General features: G+C 40.9%; 1 protein-coding gene across 3 annotated transcripts in view; it reads left to right on the top strand.

The window, feature by feature from the left end:
* Window positions 1-2,028: 2,028 nt before the first annotated feature.
* Window positions 2,029-14,127, top strand: part of RABAC1 (Rab acceptor 1) — a 74,382-nt gene continuing 62,283 nt past the window's right edge. Inside the window, exons 1-3 of one of the 3 annotated variants that reach the window (XM_030212224.1) lie at window positions 2,036-2,140; window positions 2,512-2,593; window positions 11,744-11,894. In XM_030212224.1, coding sequence (XP_030068084.1) covers window positions 11,827-11,894 — 68 coding nt within the window. In that variant the 5' untranslated portion in view covers window positions 2,036-2,140; window positions 2,512-2,593; window positions 11,744-11,826. Of the gene's footprint in view, window positions 2,141-2,511; window positions 2,594-11,743; window positions 11,895-14,127 lie in introns of all 3 variants that reach the window. The other 2 variants (XM_030212223.1, XM_030212225.1) reach the window with 2 other exon arrangements.

Genomic DNA, 14,127 nt, shown 5'->3' with positions numbered 1-14,127 from the left:
TGATTTTTAATTCTATCCAATTGTAAAGGGAATATGTGTGTCTCTTTTTAAACTGTGGCGTTAAATGATCCTTGAAACAAAGTTAAGCAAAAAGCATCAGAGCAGCGTCTCTTCTCTGTAGACACACATATTCCCTTTACAATTGGATAGAATTAAAAATCAACACACGGTGAGAAGACTCCTGACGCAGGCCTGTACGGCCGAAACACAGCTGTGTCGCGTCTCTTTCTCCCTGCTATCCTTTGGTTAATAAAGTGTTTTAATATTTTAATAAACAAGTTTCGTCTTTTTCATATTTTTTTTTATTATTATTTTTTTTTATGCATTTGTATTTTTAAATACAAATTTGATTTTTTCTTGTTTTTAATTTTTGATTATTTTTGTTTTTGTTAGTCATCTTCACTGTTTTGCTTTTCTGGTTTGAGGTGTGCCAGGGGGTGGGGCAGTATAGAGTGGGTGGAGCCAGTGCAAAGTGGGGCTGGGCTGGGGGCTTGTACTAAAATCTCCCTGTCAAAAATTGGGACCCCAGAAAATAAGGTGATACCTTTACTGATTTTAAAACATTTTTGATTAGCCTTCAGAGACCAGCACTCCCTTCCTCAGGTAGGAGAGGATAACATAACAGCATTATACTGTCCTGACCTGAGGCAGGAGGTTTTAGCCTCTTAAAGTTAATTGAAAAGGATATTAGGCTAGTAAATAAAATATTTTCTGAAATGGCCTGGGATTGAGGTGCCAGGGGGAGGAGCCATGTAGTGGGTGGAGCGAGGACATGGCTGGGGGCGTGTACTAAAATCTCTCAAAAATTGAAGTCCCATGGCAGCTCTGTTTTCCTATAACTACACCCTCCAAATGACACACTGATTATGATTTGTAACATATTACTACTCTACCTATGAAAAGTTTATTCATTTATTATACTTCCTCTGTGTACATCAGTATGCTGCACAAGCGGCATGTTTAAAAATATAAGTGAGATTGAATAAAAATGCTCCCAGCAATAAAGAACGACAACCGAGTCTGTGCGTCTTGCCCCATCCTTGGCCGTTTTCAAGTCCAGGGTAAAAGCCCACCTCTTTGACACTGCTTTTGACTCCTAGCCACTTCTCACTTGCCCTGTACCCCTCCTCTTTAATTCCCTTACCCCTTAGTTGTTCTGTCTGTCTACCTGTCTTATTTAGATTGTGAGCTCTTTGAGCAGGGATTGTCTTTTCATGTATGGTGTACAGCGCTGCGTATGTCTTGCAGCGCTATAGAAATAAGTAGTAGTAACAAGGATGCAGCAGCTCATAACAATTGTTTACTTTGTTTTGAGTGTACGTCGGTGGATGACGACTGTGAAGGGGAGGGGAAAAAGATGCATTTAATTGGCTTCAGCTTTTTGACGTCATCCTTTCTCCTGTTTTTTTATCCCCTCCTTGCTCTCGACTATTTCCGCGCATGCTTGGGTCCGCTCACAAATGTCCACGCATGCGCAGGAATCACCCGGAGGCCAATGCAGCTACACTACAGACTTTCCTGCAACTAGCGCTAAAACACGGCGCCAGCCATTCTGATGGCTCCGGAGGCACCCGCGACCCGCAGCAGCCCTCCTACCAAAGAAAGCAGGAGCTCACAACGGAGCTCCATCCTGATGCCACCAACCAGCCTTAATGAACAATTTTTAATTAAAACAACAATTTTAATTCTGTTTACACTGTGTTAGCAACAAGGAGTATTTATCTAACCTCCTCATTTAGCAACCTTAGCAGTTTTCCTTTAAGAAAATGGTGAGGGCTATGTATTTTTAATGCACGTTTTATATCCTCAGTCCCCTCGAGCTGCAGCCTTGTTTGCTCAGCTACAGACCAGTCAAACTCAAAATGTATCAATCATCGTCCCACAGCACCGACCGCTTCTCTTTTTTGTTTTGTTCTTACTACAATTCCCATAATCCCATTTGTTCAGTGACGTTACACGCTCTTGAACCCGCCCCTTTTTATGACAGTTCCGCGCACTATGCGGAATTTTGTTGCCTTGGAGGTGCATGGGGGCGGAGTTTGGTTGCCAAGCCGATTTGTGGTTGTGACAGATCACTTCCGTTGAGTTGGACTGGTCCGGGAGGCAGAAGCTGAAGAGGAGTCTACTGCAGTATACAGAGGTAAAGGAGTTTTAACCGCGTTGAAAAGGTTGGAGGGACTGAGGCGTTCGGGGAGGAGAGAAAAAGATGTCATTATTAGACATATTTTGATATAGCGCTGTTAAAGCTGTGGCATAGCTAAGAGGTAATTCATAGCTCACGCCCTTATTTAAAGCCGTTCCCCTTTTATTCTTGTTGTACAGCTTCAGTTTAAGCATCTCCTCCCCCCCCCCCCCCCCATCTAGTATTTTTCTTTACACTTTCACTTTAAATCTTTCCCCAGTTTAAAGTGCTGTTTTGTGCTTTAAAACTCTTGTCAAACTCTTCCCAAAGGCCTGCCTCACTACCCAACTTTAAGGCTCATCCCTGTTCTTCTTGCTCCGTACTTTTAGATTCGAGATGTAATTACTCCGGGATCAAGTCATGCAACAAACAAGTATACAAGTTATTTCCTTGTCTCTGTGGCCTTTCAATGTAAGTTGTACGCGAGTTAGTGGAGGATGACGTGACTTCCCCATGGTGACATGGAGAATCAGTTGGAGAAGCAGGATTTGAGCTCTGTCAAGTCAACCCTGGTTTTCAGCTCACTAGGCTACCCTATATTTCATTAAGGCTATTCAAGGACCTTATGTGAGGCATCAAATGTTTTGTCTATCTACATAAAGGTTTATATCACTGGTTCCCAAACATGTCCTGGAGCTCTCTAGCTAGTTAAGTTTTCAGGATATCCACTGAGAATATTCCTGAGAGATTTGTATGCAGTGGTGGCAGAGTATATAAATCTGTATTCATGGTGAATTTCCTGAAAACTTAACTGGCTAGGGAGCCCCAGGACGGGTTTGAGAACCACTGGTTTATGCTTTGGTCACTCTGGCACAAGCATGCATATGCTGCTTTTTCAAGGCATAGGGAGGGCAATCATATGACAGAGCACTTGGGGCCAATGTCACCAAATGATTTAGTTTTGAACATACCTTGATTACTACTTAATATTTTATAGTACTATTAGACATGGTCAGCAATGTACACTAAGACATAAAAAACAATCCCCCTGAAAAGAGTTTACAATCTGTTTAAGACAAACAGGCCAAACAGTTTAATTTATTTTGGAAATCATTAAAACAACATGGTTATTAAACAGACAAATAAGAGGTTAAGATTTATTTTTATTTTTTTTTTAATTGAATTTAACATTTTTATTACAAGTTAAACACTTGTGAAAGAAAACACAGCTTAAGATAAAGAAAGACGAAATAATATTTGACGTATAAAAAAAAGATCAGCTTCCTTAGACCACTAATGTTGAGGGGACGCAGCAGGAATAAAAGGAGTCATTTAGGTATAGTCTAAACAATTCAACAAAAGACTTAAATGTGATTACCCTCCCCAATATTATCAATCTTTAACCCAACAAAATTACAACTTTTTCAAATCCAAAAATGCCCTTAACTGTTCAGGTGAATAAAATATGTACTTTACATCCAAATATCTTATCAAACATTTACACGGATAGGCTAGGAAGAAAGTGCCCCCCAAGTCCAGAACCTCCTTTTTCATAATCAAGAAATTTTTTTCTCCTCTCTTGAGTGGACTTTGTGACATCTGGATATATCCAGATCCTATTTCCTCCAAAAGGAATTTTTGATTGTTTGAAGTATAATCTTAAAATTGTATTGAGGTCCTGTTCAAAAACAAATATCACCAAAAGAAGAGGTTAAGATTTAAAAGCAGCCTCATAAAGATTGGCTTTTGCCCTGGGTTTGAATGGAAACAGCATAAAAGTAATGACCCTCGCTCCTAAACCAGGTTATGTGGTGTGTGATCTCTGGACTCTCAAATTTACGGCTAACACCGTAGTACTTGCACCCAGCAAAAAAGAGCTTCTTTCTGGATTTCATAAAATGTAACATGAATAGGTAACTTATCAAGATGTGTTGAAAATTAGTTTTAATTGAGCCTGTGGCACCCAGTACAATGGGGAGTATAGCTTTCTGCCACATTTTCTAGGTCTCTGACAGCATTGCTTGGTACTTGAGGGTTTTCTCTTTCTCCACTTGATGCACAGTGTCACGATGGTGACTGTTTCCTTGTCTGTGCTCATCTCGCCCTCTGGTGGCCAGAACCGGTGGCTGCTATGGACTGTCACACGTTCCAGACTTCAGCCCAGTCCGGTCCAGATCTTCCGGGCTGCCAGACTTGCTTTTCTTGTTTGTGCCTGAACAGCACCCGTAGCTGCCTTGTGATTCCTGCAGCTGAACTTCAGCTGCTGATGGGCTTTATTAACCACCTGGAAACTTCTGTGTTTGCCTTTGCATCGTCTAAGGTCCCTGGTATGTGGGTGTGCTCTGTGCACTTCTGCCTAGTCCAGTTCTAGTCTGAGTTTCTTGCCTGGTTCTAGTTTTTGTGTGTAGTTAGCTTTGGTTTTATTGCTTAGTTCCTAGTCTTGTTTCTGGTCTGCATTTCCTTGTCTTGTGTCTGTGTTCCTTTTTAGTGGCTGCTTGGCAGCTTTCAGTCCTGACTCTCACCTGTCTGTGTTTCTGTCTTAGTGGCTGCCTGGCAGCTTTTAGTCCTGACTCTGTTGTGTGTTTCCTGTTGGTATCCAGTTCCTGCCCTGTCCTGTAAGTCCTTTCGGCCGCCTGCACCCAGGGGCTCAACTCCTGGGGAACAGTGGTCAAGCGCAGGTGAAGTCTAGCTGTTCCTTCTCTGCCTGTCCCAGCTTGTTTGCCTCTGCTGCAACTCCAGTCCGGGGTTCCATTCCTGTTCTGCCTTGTCTCTGGTTTGGGGGTGGTTTTGCCTGCCACTCAGCAGTGGCCCAAGGGCTCACAAACCCAGTGTTTCCGTGAGAAGCCTGACACGCAGACTAATTGGGTTCTACTCACACCTCTATTATCAATGCTGTTCTTGTGTTTTTCTCCTTTACCATGATGTCTGGTTCTGTTGGTTAGCGATTTCTAGTAGTTTATTGCAGGCAGTCATAACCTTCATTTTCCATAATTCTCGTTGAGTTGTGTTCTCAATGCTTTTCTGGGACAGCTATGATGTAACAATGGTTACAAAATTTCCAGTGGATGAAACATATCATTTGATTGTTCCTTTCTCTATTTATTTATTCACTCAAGGCAGTGTATAGTAAGAATAGATCAAACATGAGCAATAGGCAATTACAGCAGTAAAATATTCAAATAACAATATAAAGTACGGTATAGTATACTACTTACAATGTATTTAAACCTTTTCCTTTCAGAACTTTGCACAAGTTACCAGATGAGACACTGTTTCCAGCTCTTTCTTACAGAATCTTCATATGTCTATTTTACAGGGTTTTTTTTTTTCTGTACTTGCTAGGAACCATCTCATCTCTAATCCACTGTCCTGGCCTGCAACTATCAATCTGTCATCTTTAGATTTCAGTTCACCTCTCATGAAACCATTCATGTCTCCTGGTTTGGTCAACGTATGATTCCCAGAACAATACTTCATATTTCCCACTCTATATGTGCATTTGCCTCTTGTTTTCCCTTGTTTGCTGATCTAATTCTTTAAAGAGTTTTCTTTTGTTTCGCAAATTCAGTTGTTTCCTTCCCTATGTATACTGTTGGATTCTCATTCCTTCTTATCAGAATGTTTGTCCAAGTTTAGATGGAGACTGATTTTGGACATTTACTTTCATATTCAATACTTTTTATATATTTGGATCTGTTAACTGTTAAATAGGTACAGAGGCCTGTGATAGTATAATCTGTCTATATGAGATCCATTTCTCCTCCTGTTAAAGGAATGTACAGTTTTGGTATATATTGATTCTTCTAAATGACCTGGTGAGCATCGAGCAGTTTTCTTATTCATACATCCAGTTTTTCAAGATGTTTAAGAGGATCGTCTAGAATTTCAGAGCTGTATGAAAGTTCTGGAATTGCCAGCTGAGTAATGGCTTGGATCTTCTTGACGTATTAATTTTATTCTCCTGTAATATTTTTTGCTGGTCTTTTCTTTCAGTGATTTTGTGCTGGCTGTGGCTCCTTACTCTCTTCCTAGGTACTGTATACACACCATCTTGTTCGTGTTCTTTTGTGTCTCAGTCAGAAAGATGTTGTCAGTTTTGCTCAATTTTCCTCTGAGGAAGGTTGCCTTAGCACATTTGGCCTGGCCAAAAGTCATCCTGATATCATCTGAGAAGCCTTTCATAGGGCAGTGTCTCCAAATGAGTTAGTTTTGTGCATCAGGACAAAGGAATGGAGGTGGCCAGAGGGGATGAAAAAACAACCAGTAATTGCCACCTTTTCACCTTCTGGGGCACAGAAAAAAATGTCCATTGTACTGACAGATCTGTGTTTTGGCAATCTGCCTGCCAAGGGGGCCTGAATAGCTGCAGGATTCAAACCACAATAACATAGAGGCAGCACATCAATGCGATCTGTTTCCTTAGCCTTCAGAAGTTTGATTTTTTTTAAAATCTCATCCTACCAATAGATGAATCTCTATGTTCACTTAGTTGGAATGATGGGGAAGTTGTGAGAGCTTCCAGCATCTGGCACTTTGGCACTTACATTTTTGGAATGGCCCCTAAATCCAAGGAAAATTTGTCACTGCCTTCCTTAATAGTTTTAATTAAAAATAAATTACAATAAAACAGTTTTCTTAAGGGATACAGAACTACTTTGTGTGCTTTTTTTTAAGGTTGAGCACATTGTATGGACATATAAGTATCATTCATTTTCTGCTGGCGTTTGTCATATTTCTGGTGCTGTTAAATATTTATATTTCTGATAATGTTTCATATTAGTCCTGTGACTAGAATTCAATTTTGCCAACTCCAGGTTCACCTCTTTGATTGTATTTATGCTTATGTTTAATCTTTTCACTATTATGCTGTTTAGAAAGTTCTAAGTGTTATATACCGCCTTGGGTGAATCTCGTTATAAAGGCAGTAAACCCAAATAAACAAAAGCTTTACATTATTGTCTTGGCCTCTCTGCTGGGAAATGAACTTGCTCAGTGTAAGAACAGATGCACTTTTACCTGTTGTGCAATGTTGAAACAAGTGGTGTTCCTGGTGCTGGAAGAGGTCACTTTATTTATTAACTAGAGCAAATGAAACGGGCGCTAGCAGGGTTTTCGTCGCCAACACCCCCCCTCCCTTCCTGGCCAACCCCTTTGTTGTTCTGCCATTGCTCCGCCCCCAATGTCATGACGTTTGACGCGAGGGCGGGGCCCGGAGCGATTTCCCACCCACCCCCGCCTCCCTCCCTGCCAACCCCTTCGTTGTTCTGCCATTGCTCCGCCCTTGACGGCGGGGCCCGGAGCGATTTTGGTGGCTTCACCACCACGAACCTTCAAACCTTTTTGAAGGAAGTCAGGGCTTGGCTTCACTGACGTCAGTGTCCTCAGAACGTTGAGGGTGAGTTTTATTATAGTAGATTTCAATTTCTTTATTGCCTTTGTCAAAAATTGCTCCAAGCAGTGTACCAAATAAAATAACAGAGAAAACAAATAACATCTACACTAGTGGATAGCTACAGAATATTTGCGTTGGCCCCAGCATTTGTGTTCACTCATTCTCCCCCCCCCATACACTCTCCTTTCCTCAGCAAGGCTCGGACTCGCTAATCCCTACTTCTATCCTCACAGTATCTCTCTCTCTGCCCTCCTCCTTCAACTGTCCGGTTCCCCCAGCTCTTCAACAGTGACTCCAGCTCCCACCTAACACACACTTTGCACTCCACCAACAGACAGATGTCATTTCCAGCCCTTCCTCTCCTCAGGCGTCTTATGCATGTAGATAAAAGCTCATGAACAGAAAATGCATTTACCTAAAATATTTATTTATTTATTTATTTATTAGGCTTTATTTACCGCCTTTTTGATTGAATTCACTCAAGGTGGTGAACAGTAAGAATAGAACAAACATGAGAAATAGGCAATTACAGCAGTAAAAATATTCAAAAAATACAAAGTATGGCATGGTATACTATTTACAATATCAACACAATACATAATAGAACATTATAATTGATAGTGAAGGTTAAAGCAAAGATGTAACATATTGATAGGTAAGAAAGTAGAAAGTAAGGTGATTGATTTAAAATATAAAATCAGTATCAAACTTTTTTGACAGGCCCTAACACTAATGGGTAAAGAAAATGGCTATATCCAGCACCTTACCTTCTGTTTGTTATCGGTTGTCATGATTTATCATCAGACATGCTGTTCGTTGGATTGATGGGGAATAGGGGCACTAAGGCACAGCACAGAATGCAATCACCCTTTATGCACAGAACACCAGTGATCATAGCTTGAACTCTGGGTAAAAGAGTTAGGATATGGATTTAGTTCATGCCTTTCCTAGTAGTTCATTGTAATATATTAAAATGTCACTTTTCCCACATGATTTTGTGTATATGGGACTGTATGATGACCTCATACTATAGAGTGATATTAGCTTTGTAGGCTTGGGGTAGATTTAAATCTCTTTCTCTTTTTTTGTTTTTTTGTTTTGTTTAGGCATTTCACATCAAGCAATACTACTTATTGTGGAGAGTCAGATTATCTGTCTATCCGTCCGTATGCATCTGTTTGTTTAAGCACATTACAGATAGGTGCCAGCAGGAGTCCCCAGATCCAAAAGGGCAAAGAACAGGACAATGGTGGCTCATAGCAAAGAGCTGGCAGGAGTCCCCATTAAAGTTTATCTTGCTACAGTGAAAGGAAGGGGAGGAATTAGAGTGAGGGGGGAAGGGGAGGGATTGGAGTGGGGGGGGGGAGGAAGGGAGGAGCCAATTTTCACTACCACACCCGCTCCTCATTCCTTTCTATCCCTTTGCACTCAAAGCTACACCCCATACACCCCCAGAAAAGACACTCCACATTCCTATGAAGTCACAGTCATTGGTACCTTGCACTCAAGCAGACCCCATGTACTTCCATCCCTGCACTCATGCACAAATACAATTTGGCCCCCTTTAGACCCTTACTACTTACTCCCTTGTCACACACACACAACTCTCTTGCCCCATAGTCCACATCCTAAAAGCCCACAAACTTCCTAAAGTAAATATACAGGTACAAAGTTAAACAGTGAAACCTCTGGGGACAGAAAATTACTTACTGTATGTGAACGTAAATCACTTTGAACTACTGGGAAAGGCATATCCCTTTTACCCAGAGTTCAAGACACATATAAAGAGCACCTTGTCACCTTTCCCTTGGAATCTCCAGAACCCTACTCATTCCCTGAGCACTGGCACCCATTTATACTAGTCATAAGCTTTCCATCCACTTACTCCTCATTGAGATGCCCTGCTGCTCTTAAATTCCCGTCCACTAACTAACTCACAGAGACAAACCAACAGTGCACTCCAGCAGCAAAATACACTGTACAATGCTTAAAGCAGGGTTTCTCAAGCTTGTCCTAGAGTACTCCTAGCCCGTGCAGTTTTCAGGATATCTATAGTGTATATGCAGGAGGGGGATTTTGCATGTGGTGCCTCTACTATATGGAGATTATTCATTCATATTTATGGTGGAGATCCTGAAAACCAAACTAGCTAGGGGGGTACCAGAGGACTTAAAAAGTGCATGTTCTAAGCCAGTGTTTCTCAACTTATATTATGTATGCAGACAGTTAATTGCAAATTATGGGGTTAGGGTAGTGGACAGAAGCCTTTAGAAATCTTGGCATGCACTGTTGTATATTATCTTGGGGGTTTTATCCATGACAATAAAAAGAATTTAAGAAGTGATGGTCAAACTAGGAATATTTCACAGCTTTATTGTTTGATTTCTTTATCCAATTTACAACATCTGTATTAGAAAAAAAAATTCAAAGTCCAAATGTTATACAAGTGTTATGTAAAGTAAAAGAAACCCTCAAAATAGTCTCTAATTTCCTCTTCCTGGAATAGTTTCAACATTTTGCAGTACATCCAAGCAGACTAAAGAGAGCTGGATTCCACCCCAATACTTACATAGTAGATGACAGATAAAGACCTGTACAGTCCATCCAGTCTGCCCAACAACATAAACTCATCGTATGTGATACTTTATATGTATACCTGACCTTGATGTGTCTTTGCCATTTTCAGGGCACAGACCGTAGAAGTTTGCCAAGCAATGGCTTTGTTTCCCCATTACTAGTGTTGCTACCCAATCTCTGTTAAGCTTCTATGGACCCAATCCTTCTAAACAGGATTCCTTTGTGGTTATCCCATGCATCTCCACCACCTCCTGTGGGAAGGCATTCCAAGTATCTACCACCCTCTCCATGAAAAAATACTTCTTGACATTTGTAGCCTAGTGGTTAGTGCAGCGGACTTTGATCCTGGGGATCTGGATTCGATTTCCACTGCAACTCCTTGTGACTCTGGGCAAGTCAGTTAACCCTCCATTGCCCCAGGTACAAATAAGTACCTGTATATAATTTGTAAACCGCTTTGAATGTAGTTGCAAAAAACACAGAATAATGGTATATCAGGTCCCATTTCCCTTTTCCCTTCAACCTCAATTCATGTCGTCTAGTTCTACTGCCTTCCCATCTCCAGAAAAGGTTTGTTTGTGGATTAATACTTTTCAAATATTTGAACATCTGTGTCATATCACCCTGTTTCTTCTTTCCTCCAGAGTATACATGTTCAGATTAGTAAGTCTCTACTCGTATGTCTTGCAACGCAAATCCCATACCATTTTTGTAGCTTTTCTTTGCACCACTTCAAGTCTTTTTACATCCTTAGCAAGATACAGCCTCCAAAATTGAACAAGATACTCCAAGTTGGGCCTCACTAATGACTTGTAGAGGAGGCATTGACACCTCCTTTCTTCTGCAGCCTAGCATCCTTTTTGTCACCCCTCGGACACCATCACCCCAAGGCCCTTCCCCTGAGTCAAGCTTACCAAGCTTTTGGGTTTCTGCATCCCAAATGCATCACTCTGCATTTAGCAGGTGGAAGATAATTCAAGCTAGACAATTTTGAAATCTCCGCTTAGCCCGTCACTTAGGGCAAGAGGATTTCCTCCATGGGTGAGACATCAGCCTCTTCAACCTGGATTAGGGTTCTGGGAGGAAAATGTGGCACCTTTGGCTCAGATTGTGATCTGGGGGTAGGAAGAAGGTGATCTTTTAAGTTCTGATTGACACAAAGGGATGGGAGGACAAGGCATCGTTGGCCAGCTGGGCCTGAAAGGACAGACTGCTGCAGGGGTGGGAAAGTAGAGTAGGAAAGCAAGAGAGGGAAGAAATATGGAAGGTAGGGACTGAAGGAGGAGAATGAAGACTGTGTCAGTTTAGGTTGGGATTGGAGGGGGAAAGAGTAAAGGCAGCATGGGAGTGGGGAAGATCTGACTCCTTAAGGAAAAAATGCACTCGCCTAGTGCTCCTGTCATCCCCATCCTCTTTCAAAAGTAATTACCAGAGTCAACAAATTAAGTGATAGGTCCCATTGTGGTAAGATGGTTCCCCCTGGCTCTTAATTCTTGACAGAATAAGTAAAATAACAAATAGTACATTTTAACCCCACTAGTGGGAGCTCCAACACCAAGCAGCTGCTGTGCATCTGCCATCTTGAGTCAAAAGCCATTCTTTTCCTTGACAAATGATGTGGCTTACTGTTTTGTCTGGTTTTACTTCTACAGTATTCCCTTCTTGCTGTGCTGGCACACTGAAAGGCTTTTGACTGACGTCCCAGCCAGGGAAGTGTCCAGTTGCAACCAACGCTATGGCTGCCAAGGTTGGCGACCTATTTAGTGATGGAGTCGGAGAGGAGACTGGTGGGATCGGCAACAAGTAAAACCAAAATGTTTATTAATGTTATCCCTCCCATCTTCTATTCATATGTTCACTTATCCTCACCATTTAAGCAAAGAGATCACATTTCTTTATTCATTTTTATGCATAACATGCTTGTACATAATGGGCTAGATTCTATATATGGTGCCTAAAAAAGCACTATTCTATAAGCCATGCCTAAAGTTAGGTGCAGTTTATAGAATAGCGGTTACCCCAGGACTCGCGTCTAACTTTAGGCTCGGCCATTTGCACCAGCTGAAATGTGGTACAAATGTACACTCCTAAATTAGATACGTTTTCCCCATTATTCTATAACAATGTGCATAAATGCTAGGAACGTCCCCGTTCTGCCCATGACCCTCCCATTTCCGCTCCCCTTTTTTGTTTTTTACTTGCGTGTAAAATTTAGATGCAGATGTTCCAATTAAATCTAATTGGTGCCAATAACTGCTTGTTAAAGTCAATTTATGGCACTAATTGGCTCATTCAATTAAATTGCGCACACCTAAATTTTTAGCGCAGTGTTTGGAGACTTTTATAGAATTAGTCAGAAAATGCTCTGATCAAGGAGCAGCAATCAGAATGAGCAATTGAAGATAATGAGGTCAGTTTTCAGAAGCACTCACGTAGCTGGTAGAGGTTGTTGACAGTGTATATGCTTGTTTCAAAGTTGCTGTTCATGACACGGATAAATATTGACCTTGCAAGTTACTATTCAGCCAAGATGAATTCATAGCGTTAAAGGAAGGGCCAGAGGCATTTTGGTGCCAGATTTATAAGTACTGCTTATAGCAGGAACATTCAGGCTGTGATAATTCTGCCAATAGGACACCAACATTTAGGTGCCAAGAACACATGTAAATGTCCAGAATATCACTATTTATCTATGTGCTGTTCTGTATGATGGTGGCCTAAATTCAATGGCCTGTAGTTTGAAGCTGGGTGTGCACACAGGCAGAGCATAGTTACAAGGGTAAATTATAGAATACTGTAACTTCAATGCATTTTTTACTAGTCTAGGCTCTGGTATAAGCAGTTACACTTAAATTATATGCACATATTTGCCCTGCTAGACTAGTGTTCTGTAAAGAAAAGTTGGTGCTTACTTTACTTTGTAGAATAGGCTCCTCTTTATAGAATAGTTTCCTAGCCGTTTAAGGGGCATAGCTATCAACTTGGGCTACCATTAATATGTTTTAGCACAGGTTCCATTTTATGCAGTGAGGCCTAGTTACTGATAACTCAGACTAATAGTAAAATAACATGTCTTAATGGGAGCCCACATTGATAACTCCCCCCCCACCAACTTAAGTAAAGAAATGTTTCTAGACATCAAAATCACTGCTGTATGGATTAAAAGTGATCCATTTATAGGGCAATCAAGCTATTGTGACATCACTGATGAGGTTGGCTCTTAGGCATTGGTGGAATGAGGCATTATGACATCACAATATCGGTTCTGGTTACCTGAGGCTGAAACTCTTCACACTAAGTCGGGGGAGTTATCATCGTGGGCTACTGTTAAGACGTTATTTTACCACTAACTCATGCTATTTTAGCACAGGTCCCATTTTTATGCAATGAGACGTAGTTATTAATAACCCTGGTTAACAGTAAAATAACACGTCTTAACATTAGCAGACATTGATAATCCTCCCTTTAAATGAATAGGAATACTGACAATATGCACGTGGGAGTAATTTTATAAAGGTTTTTCCATGTGTAAACAAAAAGGAATTTTATAAAATTGTTTATTGTCTCCCACTTCCAGTCCCAAAGGCCACTAATGATAAACCAGTGGTTTCCACTTCCAATCCGTAAGGGTCACCAACAGGTCAGATGATTTTCAGTATATCTCTAATGAATATGCACGAGAGATATTTGCATTCAGTGGAGCTGGCAGGCATGCAAATCCCTTTCATACATACTCATTAGGTATATCCTGAAAATCGTCTGACCTGTTGGTGCCCCTTTCGGATTGGAAGTGGGAACCACTGGTTTATCGTTTTTATTGTCTTGATAAACTGCCAAATCACAGTAGACCAAAGTGGTTTGCATCATCATAAAACAGCAAGATTAGAAAAGAAGTCCAAAACAATAGGAAAGCACAAACACATAATAATCCGGATTATTTGTATCCATTCACAGGTACATTACTGTCCCACTAGGGACCCAAATCCTTTTTTAAAGAAATATTTTTTATTTATTTAAAAACTTATATCTTGTCTTA

This window comes from Microcaecilia unicolor, chromosome 8, assembly GCF_901765095.1.
Source record: "Microcaecilia unicolor chromosome 8, aMicUni1.1, whole genome shotgun sequence".
Lineage (NCBI taxonomy): Eukaryota > Metazoa > Chordata > Amphibia > Gymnophiona > Siphonopidae > Microcaecilia > Microcaecilia unicolor.
This window is presented reverse-complemented; position numbering and strand designations above follow the sequence as displayed.